Genomic DNA, 22,252 nt, shown 5'->3' with positions numbered 1-22,252 from the left:
TTTTTTCTTTCTGGATTAGAACAGCGCCAACTTTTGTATTGCTTTGAGCTTCTTATACAAGAATCTTGTGGAAAGTAATTATGAAGGTTCAATGGGAAAGTAATTATGTTGGTATGACTGGGAAAGTAGTTAAATGCACGGTGGCATCGTGGGGGTCCCCGAGAACTTCTAGGAATACCTATGTTTTAACACGACTCAAGGTTTCGAGACATAAATTCGATACCATTCATTGAAATTTTTTCGAGATATTAGCGAATTATACAGGGTGTCCTGTAATTCTTAATATCATCAACCGTTCGTCGTAGAGGTAGGGTCCCAATTTAAAAAATACTCAAAATGTGTTCAAAAATGTTGAGTGCGACAAATTGACCGGCTACGATCAAAACTGGCACAGGGTGATTTCTGAACACATTTTGTGCATTTTTTTTAAAGTGGAGCCATACTTCTACGATGAACGGTGGATAAAATAAAGGCCGCATTAGGACTTACAGGACACCCTGTGTATTGTACTTAAATTCACACTTATTGGTAAATTGTAAGAATTGGACTCATTGGTGTCACGAAAAATCTACCGTAGTCTTGTCAAGCTTTATTTGGTTTTGGTTTTAGAACGTAAATAATACAATCATCAAACTCGGTTATAATGACATCGAAGCCTTCTTGAAATCTTGTCGTTACAACCGAGGGTGGCATTTTCCCAGATATTTTAAATAGGAAAAACATTCTCAGATGCAATCAAATACAAAAATGAAGTTATTTCACGATGATTATTAGGATGTCCATATTTTATCGAGAAAAATATGGAAATGATAAACGCGGGGCATCAGTTTTCGTAGCAAATGTTTACGATTTTTGGTGATATCGCTTATTATATTGCCTATAAATAAAATAACGCATGTTTTAAATAAAATGTTTGAAAAACCGCATAAGCCCTCCCCTTCCCCTTATGTACTCGAGACCGCGGGCCGTTCTCGAAGCAAGCACGGATCCAGAACGATAGGGGCGATCGCCTCTCCCAAGAGCAGAATAATATATAGGGAGGAAATTTGTCTGTCCCGTAAAAACGGGATGATCCGATGCACCTACATGATAAGTCACCTCTCCGACTCATCGCCCTGTATCTGCCTGCCTTTGCTCCATTCGCAGCTGAAGTTATCTGCCTTCATTCGTAGTTGAAGATACTTGCCTTTTCTGCATTCGTAGCTGAAGTTGTCTGCCTTCGCTCAGGCGTGGATCCAGGGGGAGGCGATGGGAACGACCACCCCTCCCAAGAGCCGAATAATGTTGGAAAATTTATCTGTCTTTTAAATACGGGACGATCGAACTAACTCACACTATTCGCCCCTCCCGTCAGATCGTCGTGGATCCGTGCCGGTCTCGAAAGGGCCAGTGCGTTACAATGTGCCCTGCTTCCTCCCATAATATATATATTTTTTTCAAATCGGGCTCAAAGATGACCCTGACGACATTCGAGAAACATTCATTGATAAAAAGGAAGAGAAAGACAGAAGATAATATAACACACATACTCGTAATATGACACAATTTCCTCAATTTATCTATAATAGAATGACATTGAACGCCTCAGTCAAGACCTAGCGATAGCGATAAGAAAAGGATTGTTCAGAACGAACACTTGACGTTATTTCTTGATAATTTCCATTTTGATTAAAGATTCTCGATATTAACATAGGTTTTTTTTTTTTCTCACTTGCTGTCCATATCTTGTTCTCAGTCAGCTGCGTTTCGTATTAGCCTCTAATTGAAGAGAAATGGATTACAAGCATAAAGTAGCTCTTGTTACCGGTGGTGCCAGAGGAATCGGTAGGGCTTATGTCTCTGCTCTCTTGGAGCGAGGGGTCAAGGTAACGAAAATACATCTGTTTAGTGTGTCCATGTCTTTTTTCTTTTTAATTCGAAATAATCCTATATTCAACCGAATGAAATCTTATACAGCCCATAATTAAGAGATTTGACCCGTTTCTCTTCCCACTCTCTAAAATGCGTGGGTGGTCGGAATGAGTTTTGGAAGTTGTCTAAAGGGCCATTCAAGTATTACGTCAGCAGATTTTTAGCAGTTTTTGACCCTCTATCCCCCCTTGTCGGCAAAACTCTGACATCCCTTCCCCGTCAACAAAATTTCGTCAGCTCTGCCTTCTGCCGGGAGGGGAGGGGAGGGAAGGCGAGTCCCAATGCCCCTCCCCCGAGACAATGAAAAATTTATTTACGATGGAAATAAATATTTTTGAAAAATTAAAATTTCGGAAGAAAATACATTTTGATATTGTAATCGATTTCTGCTAATTTCAATGCTATTTGAAGGAAACTCAAAATTCATCTTCAAGAAATTTATGCGACCAACCCCCGAAATAGGCATTTTGTGTTCCCTCGAAAGGTCGATCCTGCCTACGCCTCTGACTGGATTGCGCTTCGAGAATATACGAAAGGAGTCTGACCCCCCCCCCCCACCACCACAGTCTGACAATTCTGTAGAGCGAACTTTGCTACGTATGCACGGGGATTATTTTTCGCGTGACCATAGATTGAACAATATTGGTGTAGCTCGTGTTTTAAGTTTATTAACTACTTTTTCAAGTTAATCATTAATTAAAAGAGTGGTATAGATTGCCGTTGCTAATTGGTGCGAAGTAACGAGAATTGAGCTCTCGTAGTCTTCCCCCATGGTTTCCCTACATTGCGGAGATGTTGATTAGTCAATGGTAAGATGGTTATTTAAAAAACAATATCATTTGAGTAATTTGAAGTAATTCCTTTCTATTTAGCTATCGATGCGATTAATGTAATTATTGCGAACGTGTCTGGTCTTGGCTCTAGTCAATGATTCCCTTTTTTCCCGAGTGCAATGTTGGCCTACACCACATATGATCAAGTTTTCAGGGGGGAATAATAAATAAATACACCGCACAAACGTTTGCTTCTTTTTTAAATATCCCACCTATGTACAAACCAGTTGCGGTCCCAGCTTTCCATCATACAAGAAAGATGTTTCCACTAATAGCAATTTCTGTGCTTATCCCGTAAATCATCGCAGCTTATTTTCTCGTCCTCATCATACAGGAGCATAGACGTTACAGAAGGGGGGGGGGATGACGGTCCGCAATTCAGGAAAAATTGTAGGATAGGTGGCGGGCAAAAATAGATACACCCCTGATTACCATGCACACCCTTGGAAAACCACAACCCCCCCCCCTCCGCCCTTCCCGTTCGAAGAGCATGCATCCGCTTTTTTATGAAAGTCCAGCAAATCATTCAAGAACAACGCATGGGACGTGCTGAGTGGGCACAAAACAGCTGAGGTGACCCCACCATTAGTAAGACGGTAGGGGGGTCGGTAGAAGGAGGTCTATATAGAGGGCTTATAAATAGGGGGAATGTTAGTTCAGGTGCCCACAAACGAGGGAAAGCTTTTTCTCGTTTTTTGCACACCGAGTAAGATGCCATTAATGATATTTCGGATTTTTATAAAGGGTGGTTGATGACGTAATCATCATTCAAACCCCCCTCGCCATTAAAATTCAACTAATCCGAAACCCCCTCTCCCCTCCCCATCGGTGCTGACGTAATACTTGGATGACCGATAATATGAAAGGGTGGAAGAGAGAAAATATAAATGAGGAGCTTATTTTTTTAAAAAAGGGAACATTTCCACTTTTTTCGAAATGCACTTTCCAACGGTTTCTGAATCTTTGGGATAAGCTTTGTCAGATTATACATCAGATTTTATCCACGCAGGATAATTTTTGGTCTAAATTACATTGTTAAGTTTGTCGTCTCTACCAAAAGGGAACATATCCACCTTGTTTAATCACTTCGGTATTTTTCATTCAAAAGGGAACATAACAAAGCGGTGTAACGGTTTCCCCCCCCCCAAAACTGCACATTCTCCTTAAGCACTTTCAAAATCGCATTCGAAAATTAGAAACTCTCGATAACGGACACCCATGGGACCGAAAATTTCGTCCGTTAACGAGGAGTGTCCGTTAATGGATATTAATATATACAATGAGTCCCGTCGATGTAATTCAAAAAAGTGTCCGCTAACGGGAGTGTCCGTTACGAGAGGTAACGCGGAATGATCGCGATTTTTATGTTATTCACGAGGGAGAAGTAAGGTCCACCTTACTTGGGGGCGTGGTGAAACCATCTGGAGAATCGTAGAAATATCCAATTTTTTTAGACTTTACCAAATCCCATTTCGATCAAAAAAAGGTAACATTTCCATTAATTTTTTTTTTCAGAACAAAACATTGCCAAAATTTGAATGCAGATAACTACCTTGAATTAGATAACTTCTTTCAAGAAACAAAAAATTTAAATATTCTTATACCACTCTCGTATGCTACCTGTCAGGCTACTTTCTACTTTTGTAAAGCCGTCCATTCCAGAGAAAAATTAAATTCAGCAAAAGTGAAAACGTTCCCCTTTGAAAATAAGCTACACAAATGGAGCGATGGAATGAATGGATTGGAGTTACAACCTCCTATTTAAATGAATATAATTAAACACTTATCAGGTTGATATAAGATGCGGCAAGATGGATGATATCAATTCCACTATGAAGCAAGGTTAAGGAGGTGAAAGTCCTTTGCATGTATCGATGTTGATGGATAGAGCCCGGAACTTTAGGCACTGAAAGTGGTCGAAATAGGCAGCAAAAAGTCACTAAAAATGCCTAAAATAGGCACTAAAAAGGCATTTATAATTTTTGGAAGGAAGAAAAAATAACTAAAAAAAAAGTATTAATGTTAATTAATTAACAAAGGGTCCAAAAACTAGCTGAAAAATTGATTGCACTTATAATCCTTCTATTGGTTCAATTATATTTTGAAATTAACTTGTAATTGTGATGACAGGGTGTAAAAAGTCATAATACATCCCCGGTCTTTCGAACCGTTGGTTATAGAAACATTTTTAATTTAAAAATGAAATCCAAATAACGTACCCATTTTAGATATGATTTTCATTTTACTAAGCAAGTGATTTTATTGACTTGCATACACAATGTACCAATCAAGGTGGTAGAAACTTAGTAGTTTATATTATACAGGGTGTCCTGTAAGTGCTAATGCACCTTTTAGCTCATCAACCGTCCGTCGTAGAGGTATGATTCCTATTTAGCAAAATGCTCTAGAGGCATTCAACGATTACCCTGTACCAATTTTGAGAGTGAAAATACAGTGTGTCACACAATAAAAATCTAAATTTTTATACGATCATCCGTTGTCCTCTAACTTCTAATTAGAAAGTTGTTGCCCTGTATCTCCTAAGCCCAACAGAAAAAATTTATTGTTTCTAAGTGCAATATTCGCTGAGATATTCGAATTCAAAAATTTGAGAAAAGTTATGAAAGAACAGCAAGAAACTAATGGACAACGCTCCTTTCTCCTTATTTATGCTGTCCTTTCCAAACTTTTCTCCGACTTTTGAATTTGAATATCTAAGCGAATATTGCGCTTAGAAACTTGGAATTTTTTTTTGGCCTAGGGAGAGACAGGGCAACAACTTACTACTAGGAAGTTAGAGGGGGGGGGCGTATAGAAATTTAGATTTTTTATTTTGTTACACACTGTATTTTCACTCCCAAAACTGGTACATGGTAATTTTTGAACGCTTTTTAACCATTTTTTCAATTGAAACTATAACTCTACGACGGACGGTTGGTGAGATAAAGGCCGCATTGGCACTTACAAGACATAAGGTAAACATTTCAGGAATATTAAAAAAACGCAAATGAAGTGATTGAGGAAAAAATGGCCATGGCCATGCTAAGCTTCAGTGATTTTTGTTGAGGCCTCTGTGTGATTATTTCTAAAAATAAATAAATAAAATAAATGTTAAAAAGTACTTCGAATCGTAGTTAAAAGAAAAAAATAATGATCCACTGCATATCTCAACGGAAAATATGAAAAAAATATATTATTTTTTTCAAAGAATCTACTTCTTAGCCATATTCCCAACAGGTGGAAGTACGTAATATGGACAATGAAGTTCTTAACGTGTATCTCAACAAATTAATTGGCATTTTCAAGGGAACTTATATTGATTAAAAATTATTCAACTAAACAAACTTTTAATTGAAAATTAAATAGATGATGATTGTTTTACTTCACCAATATTTGCTAAACTGCATCAAAATAATACTGCTTCGGTAGAGTTAACAGTAAAACATCGAAAAGAAAATTCACGTGAAAGTCAACAAGGACATCTTTCATATGAAACGCGTTTGATAACACATTAAAGCCGTTGCGTTGTGCGTTTTTTGAATAAAAGAAAAAGGAAATATCTTTCTAACTACGTTGAAATGTGTTAAAATACATATTCTCAAAGTAATAAAAAGAATTCCTGAAACCGTTAAGTTTTGATCAGATAGCTCGAAAGCAACTCCTTGCGAGTATCATTCATTTGCCATTGCGCGTTTTTATATATTATACCGGATAAGGTTTTTCCCTTATTGTTTGAATTACCTAAAAAGCTTAGAGAATCTCATTTGTTCAACAATAAGAATTTTGCTAAATACAACAAGCGCACATACCAGGAAAAAGAGCAATAACAAGACAAGCGAAGTAGAAATCTGATTAAGAAACCTGTGAGTGGAAACCGCATTTCTAGTGTAACAAGGGTATTGAAAATATAAAAAGTGTGATGCGCACTGCGAACTGCAGTTTATGATGTTCAAAACATAAATGTGGGTATAAAAAGCGTTTTGCTCCCCAACCCTTTATCTCATTTTTCTCAACTTTTCTCTATTGTTTGAATTCACACATCTCAGCCAATACCACACTTAGAAACTTGGAATGGTTTTTTTTTTTTGTTGGTCTCAGGAGAGACAGGCGAACAACTTTATAATTGGGTTTTTTTTGGGTCAACTTTATAATTGGTACAGGGTGTCCGTATAAATTTTTATTTTATTTTATTTTAATTGCTATGCAACCTCCTTACAACATGAATGACGTATGTGAGGGTCCACACGTCATTCGGATACTTTTTTCTAATTGGAGGTACGCCTTTACGATCAATGGTTTGCCAATAATTTGCGGTGCGTGCTGTTAGCTTGGTCCCTGCATAAAGAACAATAAGGAAGAGTAAATAACCCTTTGCCGGATATAATCACAAATTGAAAACAACGAAAACTGCAAAAAACACGGAAAAATACGACCAATTCCTGTAATGGGCATATTATAATGCGCATCACGTGTACAAAACACTGTAATTTTCGGAGAAATAAGCGTCTGCGAGAAAAATGACGCGAATACGTATTGCAAATCAGCTGTCTAATTTAACCGGCTGCATCTCCGGCACCGGTGTCCCGATAACACAGGAATACATTAAACGCTCATGTAGTATCAAAAAGTGTATATGAAGCAGATAAGATTTTTTATTGTCTATGGAATAGGTATAATTAAGGCAAACCAAATGATATCTCGCGTGTGAATCACGACCACCCTCAACAGACGTGGGGCTCGATGCGAAAGTAATATCGGGGCCAGAGGCATCTTAATAATTTCTTACATATTTCTGTGAGGGAATCGGCTCATCCAAAAATCCATACATCATATACAGGAATGCTGAAAAATTGCCATACCAAAAATATAGAGACAATTAAATTTGAATTAACAAAGAAAAAAAAATTGATGAAAGAAATAATTATTTTCAACCAATTAAAACTAAAACCTAATGGAAGAAATTGCCTGAGAACTAATGTATATTTGGAATCAATGAATCAAAAGTGAGGAAAAATAATTAACTGAAATAAAATCCCAGTACTCTCTTGAAAATTCAGCGTAAATGAAAGAAAGAACTCCACAGGACCTGATAAAAATTCAGAATAATCATGATAAATGAATACGGTTTGAATCAGTGTTTCCCAAAGTGGGCAATATCGCCCCTGGTGGGCGATGGAATGGTCCAGGGGGACGGTAGAAGCTACGGATTTAACCTATGGGTTCACTTGAGTTGGGGGGCGATGAGAGAGAAAAATTTCTGAAGAAGGGGGTGATGGAATAAAAAGTTTGGGAAACTGGTTTAAATCATAGTTTCCTAACCTTTTTTTGTCCCATCACTCCTTTCTTCAGAATTTTTTTTCTCCCATCGCCCCCAACGCATAGGACCCTATAGGAACGCATAGGTAACATATAGGATCCTATGCTATACCCGTAGCTTCTACTGCGCCCCCCTGGAACAATTCAACGCCCCCCCCCAGGAGGCGTAAACGCTCACGTTGGGAATCACTGGTTTAAATGAATGCAATACTGTTAAATCAGAGTTTCTCAACTTGTGGTCCGAGGACCAGAGGTTGTCCGTGGTAAGATGCTCGTCTACCACCGTGCAGGTTGCCGTCATGGTGCCAGGTTCAAACCCAGAGAAGAATATAGATAAGATATTTTCCTAACGAACTTGTGACGACCACCGATGGATGGTTCCTCCTATTTCCAACCCAACTCATTAATGACGGTAAATTGCAATATTGCGATAAGGCCGTGAAGTAGAGGTGGTCCGTGACGATGGCATAGGTGGTCCGCAAGCAGACTTAATAAAATTATTCAACCGTCGTCGGTCGTATTTATTGATATTAGTAACATCCAAATGGGTTCAAATAACATTATACTTTGATACTTAGGTTCGCTATACATCATCGAGGAGACTGCGGGAAATAGCGATCCTAAATACGGGACATCACTAAATTTAGCGAAAAAATTTCAATTAATTGCTTTAAATGCATCCTTAAAATATACGGGACATCACCAATTGCCATGAAAAACATTGTCAGAAGTAGGCACAAATCACCAATCGTTTTTAAAATAACAAAAATAAATAAATAAATAAATAAATAATTGAGGGCAAAACAAACCTGACAAATATGAGATGAATATTATTTATAATTTTTGCCCTAATTATCATAATATAATTTTTATATTATGAAAACGCTGTGTGTTTATATTAACGTGACTTTGGTAAATATTAAAAATTCAAATAGATATCGTTAAAAAACCCAACGGGGCAAATGTATAAAAAGAAATCGGGACACGAAAATTACGAGAATGCCCCATAATACGGGACACAAGTGGTCCGTCAAATTGTTTCAAACATTTTTGGTCCTTGTTTTCAGAAAGGTTGAGGAAACACTGGGTAAAATAATAGCAGGGAGGTTTAAAAAACGTATTGCACATTCAAACCTGTGGCCATATAGATGGCATATATAGCCTCCGACAATTTTTATATGTATGATAAATAGAGCCCGATGATATCACTAAGAAAGTGGTGAAATATGCTCTAAAAATATGTAACTATGCATTAGAAAAATTCCTCAAAAGTCGTTAAAAATTCCAAAATGCTATACACACGAAAACTGAGAAAATATGTGTTGAAAAATTGAATACCCTTCAAAAAAATTGAACATGTTTTTTTATTTTTTGGCGCGTATTTCATTTACAAAAAAAAATCTCATACGAATGATTTCGACATGTTTTTTATTTAGAAATTTCTAGTTACTAGTAGCTGCTCACTAACAGGGAAAAAATTGGTAAAGCTCTGTGCTAGTGCTGTAATTCGATAAAAATGCGAGATTTCCTGAGAAATAAGTGTCATTTGGTCACCCTAGTAGTGCTGTTCACTACAATTAGTCTTAAATTAAGTATACTTATTCTGAAGATTCTTCAATTTTATGCAAAAAGGATCAAAATAGGCTAACGCATATGTACGTATGCATTTGCGTATATTCCGGGTTCTAATGATAAATAATCACAGAAAATTTGTATGTACTGTGTATTTGTTAAATCCAGGTTTGCATCGCCGACTTGAACGAGACAATCGCCAAACAAACGGTCGAAGAGCTCTCAAAGAACCATCAGGGAAATGTCATCTTCGTCAAAACTGATGTGAGCAATTATGAAAGCTTCGAAAGTGAGCATAGAATATACGACTATGCATTAAAAACCTGTTTACACTCGCTGAGTAATTTAGTAGTTAATTAAATTTTAAATCGTCATCAACATGATAAGGTACCGTCTCCGATTCGAAGGTTGGCAATCGTGGCTCTCCATCTCACTCGTTCTTGAGCTTGTCTCTCTAACAAACGATACTGTTGCCCACTCCAGTCTTTCAGGTTCTCTGTCCATAGTCTTCTGAGTCTTTGTGTCTTCATGCTTCCAGGGGCGTATTTATAGTTTTGCCGCCTGCAGGCTACTCCCTCCACTCCCTCCAGTTTTGCTGTCCTCCTAATCTAATTTTCTTGAGTTCGCTACTCTGAGCAATAACCCGCTTGGCCCCCTCCACTCCCGCAAGTGCAACCGTGTTTCTAAGTCACTCTTTTGGCCACTCCTATGCTCACGCACTCTATAAATCACTTTTTTAGTCATCCAGATGCTTGCAAACTGTTTTGGTCACTCACGTGCTTGCACACGCTCTAGGTGCAAGCAAGCATCTTCTCATTTGGTTGCTCACTGTCATGGTTCCCTGCTGGGTCACCCTTTCAGTCATTTACATGTTTACACATGCTCTAGGTCATTCTTTCGGTCATCACATGCTTGCACGCACTCTAGATCACTGTTGAATCTTTTGGTCATTCATAAGCTTGCACACGCTTTCGGTCACTCATTGACTGTATCCCGCACTCTGTAGGTCATTCTTTTGGTCATTCATAAGCTTGCACACGCTTTCGGTCACTCATTGACTGTATCCCGCACTCTGTAGGTCATTCTTTTGGCCATTCGCATGCTTGCTCATGCTCTAAGTCGCTCTTTTGTTCACTCACGTGCTTGCAAACTCTCTGGGTCATTTTTTTGGTCACTCACTGACCTAGCCTCTGGTTGTCTGGGCCGAAGCGGATTTATTGAGGGTTATGCAAATATTGTCACCCTTCTCCTATTATGTTAATTTTCTTGGCCAACCATTCCTCAAATTTGTCACCCTCTAAACTTGCCGCCCTGAGATATAGCCTGCCAAGTCCCCCCCACCCCCAGTAAATACGCCACTGCTTGTATCCTCTCATGTACCCTTCTAATATCAGTATCCTGCAAACCTTCTTAGGATATGTCCAGCATACACACACTTCCACTTCCTCGCCGCAGCACTTCTTATCAGAGTGTCGAGATTTCCAGTTCTCTTCCAGACTTCTTCATTGGTGATTTTGTCAGTCTACTTTATTTTTAACATTCTTCTGTAGCACCAAGCATCAAATGGAGCTGATCTTTCTTTTAACTTTTTCGTTTCATATCCAGGTTTTGCATGCATCATACAGTAGGAAAATCGTCAGATATCTTAAAATGTATGAAGTTAATGGCCGATCACACGCCGTTTAGTTGTCAAGTAGATAAACCGGATTCTATTTCTTCGGATAAGCAGGCCGTATGCGTATGTGCAAGTGGGTGTGGCCTTGTATTATCAAATGAGCATTGATTACTTGATCGCTTACGTTGGGACAGTTTTTTGAGCACTTGACGACTTAAAATTCAGTTCACTACTAAACTACTTGGCGTGTGTTAAACTGGTCTTAACGCTAAGTAATAGTAGTAAATTGTTTCCGATCCTTCAACAATTTTTTCCGTTCCCGATGTCGATTCAAAAACATTATGTACCAAACGTGGATATTCATGAATTTAGATATTATTGTGATTTTTTTTTTCACTTCGCAGAAGCCGTCAAGCAAACGATATCAACATTTGGCAGAATCGACATATTGATAAACAACGCAGGCATCCTCGATGAACACAACATAGAAAAGCTGATCGCTGTCAATACAGTAAAGATTTCATTAATGATTGTTTTTATTTTTGCAACTATATACAGTCAAACTCAGTTATAACGATATCGGAGACTCCGCGAAATTTTGTCGTTACAACCAAGGTTGACTTTTTTTAAGACCTTTCAAATTATGAAAAATATAATCAGATCGAAGAAAATACTTTGCACGAAGTTATTGGTTTGAGTGACCATATTTGGTCAGGAAAAATACGGGAAATTGAGATCACATAAATACGGAACATCGCCAGTTATCGGCAGCCAAATCATCAATCACTCCTTATGAATAGCTCTGTGTTGGAAATGCAGTGCTATATTGCGCCGCTGTGTTGATCGAGTGGTCATAGTGACGGACTCACACTGTGGTTCCCAACATCGAGGCGCGAATCCGAGCCGATCTCCCCGTTAAAAAGTCTCACCACACAGAGCAACAGGTCTGCAACGATACCGTTATTACACTACACTTCACTCATGGTTAGAAAAACTGATGGCAGATGGCGGCACTACACATAACAAGCGTTACACACACAAACAAACTTTGCGTGAGGTTCACAACACATACAAGTACATTAAGTACCAATTCGTTAGAAGTTCCGCAGAGGAATGTGAATAAGGTGCATGTATTGTTTAGTAGTGCTATATATTGCAAGTCTGCAGTCAGGGACGGACGTAAGTATTTGGCGGCCCTCTGAAACTGGTTTTCCCATTCTTCTTCCCCCCCCCCCCCAGTGTCCGTGACACCCGTGTGAACGCTAAGTTTTCACTTTCGTTACAACCAAGTTCAACTGTGTTTCTCGAATAGTTTCGTTTTTTTATGATGAAAGTACCAGAGTCGTCTTTAACGCATCGTGGGGGGCCCCAGGCCAAGCGATTTTTCTGAGGCCCCACATGGCGAATACTCGAAAATTTGAGCCAGATCTAATTTTTGTTTGAGGTTCCCTCTTCTCACAGTGCCGGGCAGGCCCATACGTTGAGAAAGCACTCTCCCCCTCCCCTTCCTAAATCTCACTACAAATGCCTGCTTACCAATTTGCATGCTCTCAAAATTTTTAATCATTTTCACAACATTCCCCCGCAATTGAGGTCCCCAGGTCGTGCCCGAGGTGAGCCCATGCGTTAAAGACGGTACTGGAAAGTACTCATTATACGCGTGATTCTCTCTCTTAAATTTAAATTCTGAGAATCCTTTGAATTCATTTCAGATGGGAACACTTTACGGGATCAAGCTCGCATTTGAATACATGGGCAAGGACAAAGGTCAGAACGGTGGCCACGTCATCAATACAGCATCGAGAGCAGGTTACTAAAATTCCATTACATTTAATTAATATTAATTTAATGTTCTTCATAATTACGGGTCAAACTCTATCATAACGATATTGAACTTTCCACGAATTTGTGTCGTTATAACAGAGGTTGACGTTTTCAAAACCTTTTCTACTCAAAATGTAATCAGATTCAATTAAATACTGTGCACGAAAAATTGTTATTTCATTATAATTACAATGACCGTGTGCAGTGGCATTTGTACAAGGGGGAGGGGGTAAGTGAGCTATAGCCTAGGGTGACAAGTTCAGAGGCACGGCAAATTTGTGGAATAAGTGGGCAAGGAAAACTAGTACAATATATAGGAGAAGGGCGACAAAAATTTATGTAACACTAAATAAACCCACCTCTGCCGAAACAGTAAGGGACTAGGTCAGTGAGTGATCAAAAGGAGTGACCTAGAGAGCTTGTAAGCACGTGAGTCAGCAAAAGAGTGATTTAGAGCATGTGCAAGCATGTGAATGTTCAAAAGAGTGACCTTTGGAGCAAAGAACTAGGTCAGGGATGTACGCAGACATCTTCGGTAGCCAATAAAGCCGAGGCAGATATTTTCAGCTACGAATGCAACCAAGGCAGACATTTTCAGCGGTAAATAATGGCGATATCTCCAGCTACAAATGAAGCGGAAGCAGGCACCTTCAGCTGCCATGGAGTAGAGGCAGCCATCTTCAGTCTAGGAGGAAGCGGAAGCGAGCATCTTCAGTTGCAAATGTAGCTAGTAGCTAGCAATCTAGCTACATTTTCCTCGGCAGACATCTCCACCTACGGATGGAGTGCAAGCAAATATCCTCAGCTGCGAATGAAATCGAACAGACACTATCAGCTCCGAATGTAGTGAATTCAGACATCTTCAGCTTCGAATGGAGCAATCTACGGCTTAGAATGAGGTAGAAGCAGACACACCATCAGCGGCAAATAAAGCCGAGGTAGATATCTTCAGCTCTGAATGTGGCTGAGGCAGACATATTCAGCTTCGAATTTAGTGCGAACTGACATCGTCAGTTGTGAATAAAGCCGAGGCAGGCACCATCAGCTGCAAATGTAGTTGACGCAGATACCATTAGGTTCGTCGAATCGTGCCGTATTTTATAGAAAATATCAATTTTTCACTCATTTTTTGGCTCTTGGGAGGGGGAGATCGCCCCCCTCTGGATTCGCAAGTGACATATCATTGTCTACAATCCCGCGTGGTTAAATTCTGTATTAATGGAGGAGTTTTTCTTTAATTTATTTCTATAATTTATTTATTTCTACAATTTATTTTATTTTACAGGTCTGCAAGAGCATTACGAACTTCCGGCGTATAGCGCTAGTAAATTTGCTGTAGTTGGTGCTACCAGGGCCTTCGGCGTAAGTTAACAACTTTTCCTTCACCTTTGCACAGGGTCATTTAGGCCCCGTTCACTTGTACAATAAAAACATCCCGGGAAGTTCCCGGTAACGGGGATTTTCGCTACAAACCGTTCACATGACGTTAAGTTTATGCCGGTAATCCCCCCTCTTCTTTCCGGAAGTCGTCACTGGTTACGTAGGTTGAACGGAAGTGATTGATTCAAGATGATTGACGAAGGAGCTTATAGCAGTTTTCGCGGCGCAAAGGATTATGGGAGATAAGGTCGGTGTCGACCTCAAATCCACCCCAAGAAAGATGGGCTTTTTTTGATGAGCTTCTCTCCCACCTTTTTCTTCCCTACGAGGGGAAAAAAGTTGTCATGCCGGTAATTACCACCAAAGCGACCCCCAATCTTGCACATGTGAACGGGGCTTTCGAAATTCATGTACAAACTTATAGGAACGGTCAATTTTACAAAGATAAATTCATTATATGAAAAACGATATTGAAATTTGTGGCCGTAAACGCCATGTTTACGTGGTATAGGGTTTAGCAGGAATTTACCCTCGTCTCCCTACAGGCCGCTACACTACTCTGACGTGACGTGGTCCCACGTCAAGTCAGAGTATTTTATTTGATAGGTGGCAGCAAGGGTTCCAGTTCAATGATGGTTCTTTTACATGAAACGCGAGAATCTAGTCGCTCACCATCACCAGTTTCACATCCTGTAGTGTTGCGAGGTTGGTTCGCATTGCTCAATAAAATACTCGCTATTATTCTTCTAATTGTTTTATTATTTAGACACTTACATTTATGATAAATCAATCATGGGTAATTATTCCTTAAATAATCATAAATTTTCTTGATATTTTTATATTATGTGTCAACATCGTATCTCTTTCCCTACTATATCCGGCCGATCCGGCCCGTCATGCAGACTACCAGATCCGGCCCAGCCGGCCGAGGTAGGGGGGATAGGCATTTCACATTCTTTTATTCCGTGGGCGGGACGCAGTGACGGATTGTTGACGGCTGCTGAGTGGGGTTCTTGTCGGAGAAAGATGATTATTTCAAAGCTAGTTACCTATGAAAGAATGACTATTGACAATGACAATACCTCGGATGAGCTTTGAGAAAGACGCGTGGTTACTATCTTTTGAAATTTCGCCAACATTCTGATTTTCATTGAAGGTTTATTTCGTTTTCTTTGAAACTAGTAAAAGATCCGCCAGCTAGCTATAGGCAAAGCGCTTGAAGAGGCAAGCGCTTTGGCTATAGGTTTAATTAGTAGTCGAAGAATTTTTTCCGTAATACAATAGAAAAAAAAAGAACATCAATTTAAATACATCAGAATATCTTAATTTCTTTTTCTAATTAAAAACTTACGAAAATTTTATTTTTGACATTTTTTATGAAACACTCAAAAAGTTCAGATGCACTGTCCATCGGACCCATTAAATTTTGAAGGAATCAATGTCGAAAAAGACAACTAAATATTATTGTATTTGCACATCACTGTCGTTATTGTTAATTAACTTACGTACAATTTCAAATGATTTCTAGAACTAAGATTACCGAAGTTCGATCTTTCCCTATTTTTTCTAGCTGTTTGTGTTTTTCTAGCAAAACATACGCACACCAAGAAAATAAGATGTTTCCGTCAAAAAGTAATTAAATATCGGTAAAACTGAAAGGGAAATTTTTATTTTTTATTTGTTTTGGATTTAGTGCGAATTCCATCTTCCACATCCAACTGCAGTGGTTCTCAACCTTTCGTCACTCGTGGCCATGCCCCCCCCCTCCCCACATATTGAATCAGATTGGCTCGGATCTCTTGCATCACGGGCCTTCTTATGCGGGAGGGGGGAATTAAGAATCATCCCGGACCCCGGGGCTGGTGTCCTGTCAGCTCTACCCTTGTGAGGGTCATGCCAACATCTACTAGAGAATTTTCAAGGCCGCAACACGAGCTCGTGACGTCACTAAACTTAGGCGACTGCTTGCGCTACGCACTGTGGAATCGACTTGATATATGTACCGTACTCATTTATTATTCCGCGAGTAAAATTGGTGCTATGAAATATTTCTGCCTTAACGTTTTACTAGATGAATTTAGATTATATATATTTATATTTTTTTATTTTACTCACCTTCCCCCCCCCCCCACTCATTTTTCAGTTCAGACAAAAATACAAAAAATTCCCTGTACTTGTCTAGGTTCATAGGTAAATATGAGCCACAGAAAAAAATTATCCTTTTCCTCCTTGAAAATGGTTTTAGGAAAATAAATTTATAACTGAAAGGAAATTTTTCTCAATCAAGTTTCATATCACACACCTACAGAGAAAAAAAAATCAACAGAAAGTGGAAGTTTTTTTTAAATTAATATTTTCTAGTGGGTTTATTATGTTTTCCAGTGGGTGTTGGTCATGCTCGTGCCTCCCTTGCCCTGTTCATAGTTCATCTGTGGCTCGCAAAATAATTTAATATAGATATTGTACATCCATAAAAGAACCACTTCAAAGCATAAATAGGCACACACATACACATCAGTATTTCCAGCTCGTCGTGACGCCCCTCACAAAAAAGTGGGAACACCCCCTAGGAGCCACAACGCACACTTTGAGAAACACTGCCCTGCCGGCTTAAAATTGGTGATAACAAAACTAGAATAGATTTTGATAAGCACCACTCCTTGTCTCCAACATTTTCAGCTTCTAATCCACTTGACAGAAGGTTGAGATGCTTGAAGAATTCACTATCGCAAAGTGGACAATACATGTATGAGAAGATAAGTAAGGGCTGTTATACAGGCGAGTTCCAAGAAAAATTGGCTTGGCCTATACTCAATACATATATGCTTGTAACAATAGCAGAATTTGGGTTGTGGCTCTCACCATCGGTTTGTTGTGCTGTTTGTTATCCTGCTGCTTTTTCGTGTTTGGACATCTCTTTTCATTTTTAGCTCTCGTTTTGTTTGTATCAAAACAACGGCTGGATTAAGGAAAATATTCGCCCACGGGCAGGGCACTGCAAAAGAAAGACTTCTTGAAAACAGAAAGACTTATGGTGAAAAGATTCGGGGCTTCAAATGATTTGAATGATTTCCTACTGCGATTGGAGTTTGGGAGGTCCTTACTTATCTGAAAACACGGTATTTAAAATTCTTTTCAAAAAAGAGGATTTTTTTTTATCGATTCATAGATTGGGAGTGGAGAACTACGGCTCTGTGGGTACGTACACGTGGCTCTTCAGTAAAACTAAGAAAAGCATAATACAGTGTAGTTTACTAGCAAAAAAAAGAAAAACTTTTTGTCTCGTTCATAAGTTTTGAGTTATTGTGAAAGACAGCTTTGAGGCTCCTTGGACTGAAAAGCTAGCTGACCCCAAGTGGCGTGTAATTCAGAGATCTCTATAAGTATTTTGTTGGGAAATGCAAAGGTGTTGTATTAGAGAAAATCTACCTTTATTCTCGTGTATTTCCCAGGGCACCTTTTTTTGACCACCAATGCGTCTGGTATTGGGTTCCATTGTGCGATAAATAAGGATTAAAAAATTGTGGGATGTTTATATAGTCTAAACTCCGTCTTCTACTAACAGACATGCTACTAGTTATAAGCAATCTTCTTGAATAGATAATGTCCACAACATAGGCGTATGCAGAATTTTCTCGAGGGGGTTTTCAGATTTTTTTCCCTTCTGGGGAGGGGTTTTTACTTTTAAAATATCCTGCACTATAATCTTGGCTCAACTCCCCCCCCCCCCTGCGTACGCCAATGGTCCACACAATTCTGTAATGTGATTAGTTTCGGGATTATTTTTAAGCTTTACATTTCTCTAGTTTTAGTCATCTTGTCTTGATACATATTCTGTTTAAAACAGTAGGTCGTAAAATATTTTGTCACTCAGCCTCTTAAATCTTTATCGATTAATAAGTTTAATCCGATTTCTGCTGTCACAAAATGCCGTTGATGAGGGCAATTGGCGAAGTTGGTTATGTCAAATAGCATAAGTAGCCAAAACTTTGCATCACGGGAAATTTACTGTGTGAAGAAAGACGAATCTTCTTTTCATACCCGTTCGCTTTGTTTGGTCGGAGAAGAGAGCGTTGAAATACTTTGCTTTCTACGAGTAATCCAGTCATTGTTGCGAAAGGTTCTACAATGTGCAGCAGAAGAATAGACGAAATGAATATGGGGGGAAAGAAATTTGTCTCGAAGAAGCTCTCCGAAATTATAGGGTCCATAGATTTGCACCCCTCTGGTAGGTAAAGAGGGGTAGTGTTGCGAGGTTGGTTCGCATTGCTCAATAAAATACTCGCTATTATTCTTCTAATTGTTTTATTATTTAGACACTTACATTTATGATAAATCAATCATGGGTAATTATTCCTTAAATAATCATAAATTTTCTTGATATTTTTATATTATGTGTCAACATCGTATGGCACTCACCCCCATACGGCAAAATTATAGTAAAAAAAACATTTGTCACTCACAACCATGGGTATTTACTGTCTCCTTGGGTATATATGACCTTATATGATGTATTTCACTCACGTGCTCATAATTCACATAACGACTCCCGTGATGCCACGTGCTAAGATTATATTAAGCGTCTTTAACGCTCACAGTTTTAAACTTTACTTTTTCATGGCTCTTAAGCGCATTGTGGATTCTCTCTCTCGGTCGAGAGCGTTAACTTTTGCTTCAGATTATCTTTGCCCGGCATAATAATAATCTGATTGGTTTGGTAAAACGCTTTTGCACCTATTACAAATTTAAAAACCAAAGAATCAAAAAAAGGTGTTTTGAATTCGAACTGGTAATATCTGGATTTGTGACAGGAATAATATTCATAAAGCGTAAATGCTTTCTGATGCCAGAGATATTATGAAAAACAAGGCATGTTATGGTGTGATGACTTCATGTCATGAGAATGCTTTCATATAATGGCGTCAATGTTGTTGATGGATCCCAGCAAGTTATATATATGATACAAATAAAAAATGAGTGAGTTGGGAGATTTTCTTAGCGTGGGAAAGAATGTAGGAACATGTTAACTTCTAATTGAATACTTTAAAGGGAGAATTGGAATCATGACAGTAGTCAGCCCTCCCCCAGACAAAAACTAACACTCCTAAGAGTTTATGCCTTGTTGTGTACTGATATTTATGAATCATCTAGCTGGATGTACAAAGTACATTTATATGCTTCAAAGAGGAGAAAAAATGTACATTCCTGATGATATTTTTTATGCTATTTATTCACAGGCTGAATTTCATTGTAAGAAACACGGTGTGAAAGTTAATGCGATCTGTCCAGGTGGAGTGGAAACGGATCTGTTCAGACTTTATGCTGACGTGAATCTAGATCCAGTTGGCATTCAGAAGTATCTGGACTCTGTTCCTCCAATAAGGTAATGAAATAAACGATTCTGAGAAGTCGTTGAAAAATTATTTTTCCACACAGAATGAATTCTTCTGTGTTTGGGAGAGGAGAAGAAAACATAATATCTGTACACCGACTTCAGTGTCAATTTGATTAACGGTTTTGAGCTACAAGACGCTCTTGAATAGGCCAAGTTTAGTTATGATCAGCTTGTACATTCCGTCTCAAAACTTTAGACACTATAGATTTTTAAATGTGCCATAGGTATCGTTTCAATTTTTTTTTGTTTCTGATAAGAAATCAAAAAACCTACTTTTTAAACTTCGGTCATTTTTGAGGAAAATAAGTTTTGGATTTTTTAAACTCAAAATTTTGAAAAATAGCTGTCTCAGAAGTTTAGAAACACTTCCGATTACACGCAAATTTCGAAGATCGCATCTACGTGGCGTATCAGAGACGCGATAATATAAAAATGAAAAGCTATCGGATTGCTTTTCATTTAAAAAAAATTGTCGAATTCGTCGCATAATTTGTACGACGGAATTCTTCGAGTATTTCATTTCAAAGCAAAAAGAAAAGCTATGAAAAGCATTGCTATTGCTCTGAGTAAGGCGACTGGATAGGGGTCTAGCCTATAGCCCCTATTGTAGTGGCTATAGCTCTGAGCAGGTCGAAATGAATGCCTGACGTATATTGACACAACGTGTGTTCTAGGAGCCAAAACCTGGTTGCGGTAGGCAACTCAGTACACGTTTACGCGAAAACAAAACCGTTAGAAGAGTTTGGCTTCAACGCGAAAAATGACCTTGCATGAAGTTATGAAAGATCCTAGGGTGAAAATTTCAACAGCTACCGGGAGAGGGGGTTCAAACCCGGTACTCGCGATGCGAGTCCGTCACTATGACCAATGTATTTTTGCGCAGGGGCCACAACCCAAACTTTATTCGCAGGATTTTCTGAGAAGGGTCGTACAAATCCACTTACTGTCCTGTTATAAATGCACTTATTGCGTCACTGCTTTCACTACTTCCGTGAAAACAAACAGTTCCATGGATCGCAGAAGCTGATCTTGTTGTTGATTTTGGGTCGTGACCGAAAAAGTTCAAGAATCCGGTTTGTTAATACGGATGTATTATTTTTGTTTTTATTATCAGAGCCACGATAATGCGCCAATATGATTTAATGTTTCAGCCCATCAGCCATTGCCGATGTAATGATCAAGTTGTTGGAAGATGGAAAGAGCGGTGCCGTGATACGCATTTACGAAGACGGAATCCCACACTACGTCGAGCAATAACGTCTTATGTTGAATCGATACGCGTACGAATAAATTAATAAAATCTGAAAATCACATTGATTTATTTTATTTTTTTCAAATTTCGACGCAAAGCACGCAGATGACACGATTCCGATTTGATCGACCCCCAAAAGCTTTAAGCATTTTCCCCTCTAACTTATTCAATGAAGGGGAAAAAAATTATTAAAACTCTATAACGTTTAACACTAGAATTCCATATGCGGGGATTTTTAGTTGCAACGGTAAAAGTGTTACCTTCTCTTCCAGGCTCACAACTGGTGCGATATTGTAACCCTATCGAAGTGGAGATTGCATATTGCTCGTAACGTGTTCCCCCCCCCCCCCTATTTCATAACTTTTTTTTATGAACTTGAATAAGAGAAGGAGAGGGGAAAAGATCGGACACAGGGCCACAAGTAGACTGGGGCAACCGGGGACCCGAACCGAATGGGGATCCCCACAAAAGTTTACAACTGTTTTGCATAATAATAACTCTTTCAAGAGGGGCCCTCAAGGAAAAGTCTGCCCCGGGGCCCCGAGAAGGCACACTACGGCCCTGATCGGGCACCATCTCTTTTCCCCCGTTTGAAAAAAATGTAACAAAGGCTGCTACACTCGGCAACTTTCTGCAGCGCTGAAGAACAAGTTTAATTCACTCTTTCACTCTGACGAGGGGTTCAACCAAAGCCGCTTGAAAGATGCAGCTCTTAATGCAGCTTTGGGTTTAACTGAGATCTCAGCCTCTCCCCCCCTCCCCCGATTGCAGTGTGTTGAAGAAGTGGTTTCCAAACTGTTCACGTCACGGACAACTAATTTTGAAAACACCTAAACGATCTTGTTACACCAAAGTGCCACAGAATTAGGCATAGGCAACAATATGTATATCTTGTAGCACTGCATCTATAAATATGCCAACTCCTTTACATACAGGCTTTTTGAAGTAAATTTGATCGATGCATAGTTGGAGTACAAACGATAAATCTGTGAAATCGATATCTGTATATAACATCTTATCAGCTACTATTCAGTTGCAATATTATTTTTTTTAAATTTTTTTATGCATCTATTTTCCGTACAATTTAACAATTCAGTAAATTTCCGGATGCATTCAATCCTTTCCAGAACGCTTCACTATCTCTCAGAAATGTG

The 22,252-nt window shown here is 38.9% G+C and overlaps 1 protein-coding gene across 1 annotated transcript; it reads left to right on the top strand.

Moving 5' to 3' along the window:
• Nucleotides 1-1,660: 1,660 nt before the first annotated feature.
• LOC149089655 (15-hydroxyprostaglandin dehydrogenase [NAD(+)]-like) lies at nt 1,661-21,157 on the top strand. Its single transcript, XM_089234033.1, has 7 exons — nt 1,661-1,865; nt 9,801-9,921; nt 11,652-11,758; nt 12,960-13,056; nt 14,357-14,433; nt 19,689-19,834; nt 20,998-21,157. Exons 1-7 carry the CDS (start codon nt 1,773-1,775, stop codon nt 21,101-21,103), a joined length of 747 nt encoding a protein of 248 aa, XP_089090159.1. The 5' UTR covers nt 1,661-1,772; the 3' UTR covers nt 21,104-21,157.
• Nucleotides 21,158-22,252: the final 1,095 nt, after the last annotated feature.

This window comes from Pholcus phalangioides, unplaced genomic scaffold, assembly GCF_987345545.1.
Source record: "Pholcus phalangioides strain wild (caught in Gottingen) unplaced genomic scaffold, Ppha-v1.0 ptg000001l_1, whole genome shotgun sequence".
In the NCBI taxonomy this organism is placed as follows: Eukaryota; Metazoa; Arthropoda; class Arachnida; order Araneae; family Pholcidae; genus Pholcus; species Pholcus phalangioides.
The sequence above is the reverse complement of the archived record's forward strand: the minus strand, read 5'-3'. Positions and strand labels throughout refer to the sequence as shown.

Coding starts and splice junctions, on each gene's coding strand:
- LOC149089655 (XM_089234033.1), top strand. CDS start 1,773: ATGGATTACAAGCATAAAGTAGCTCTTGTTACCGGTGGTGCCAGAGGA. Junction 9,922..11,651: donor CAATTATGAAAGCTTCGAAA/GTGAGCATAGAA, acceptor TTCACTTCGCAG/AAGCCGTCAAGCAAACGATA. Junction 11,759..12,959: donor AGCTGATCGCTGTCAATACA/GTAAAGATTTCA, acceptor AATTCATTTCAG/ATGGGAACACTTTACGGGAT.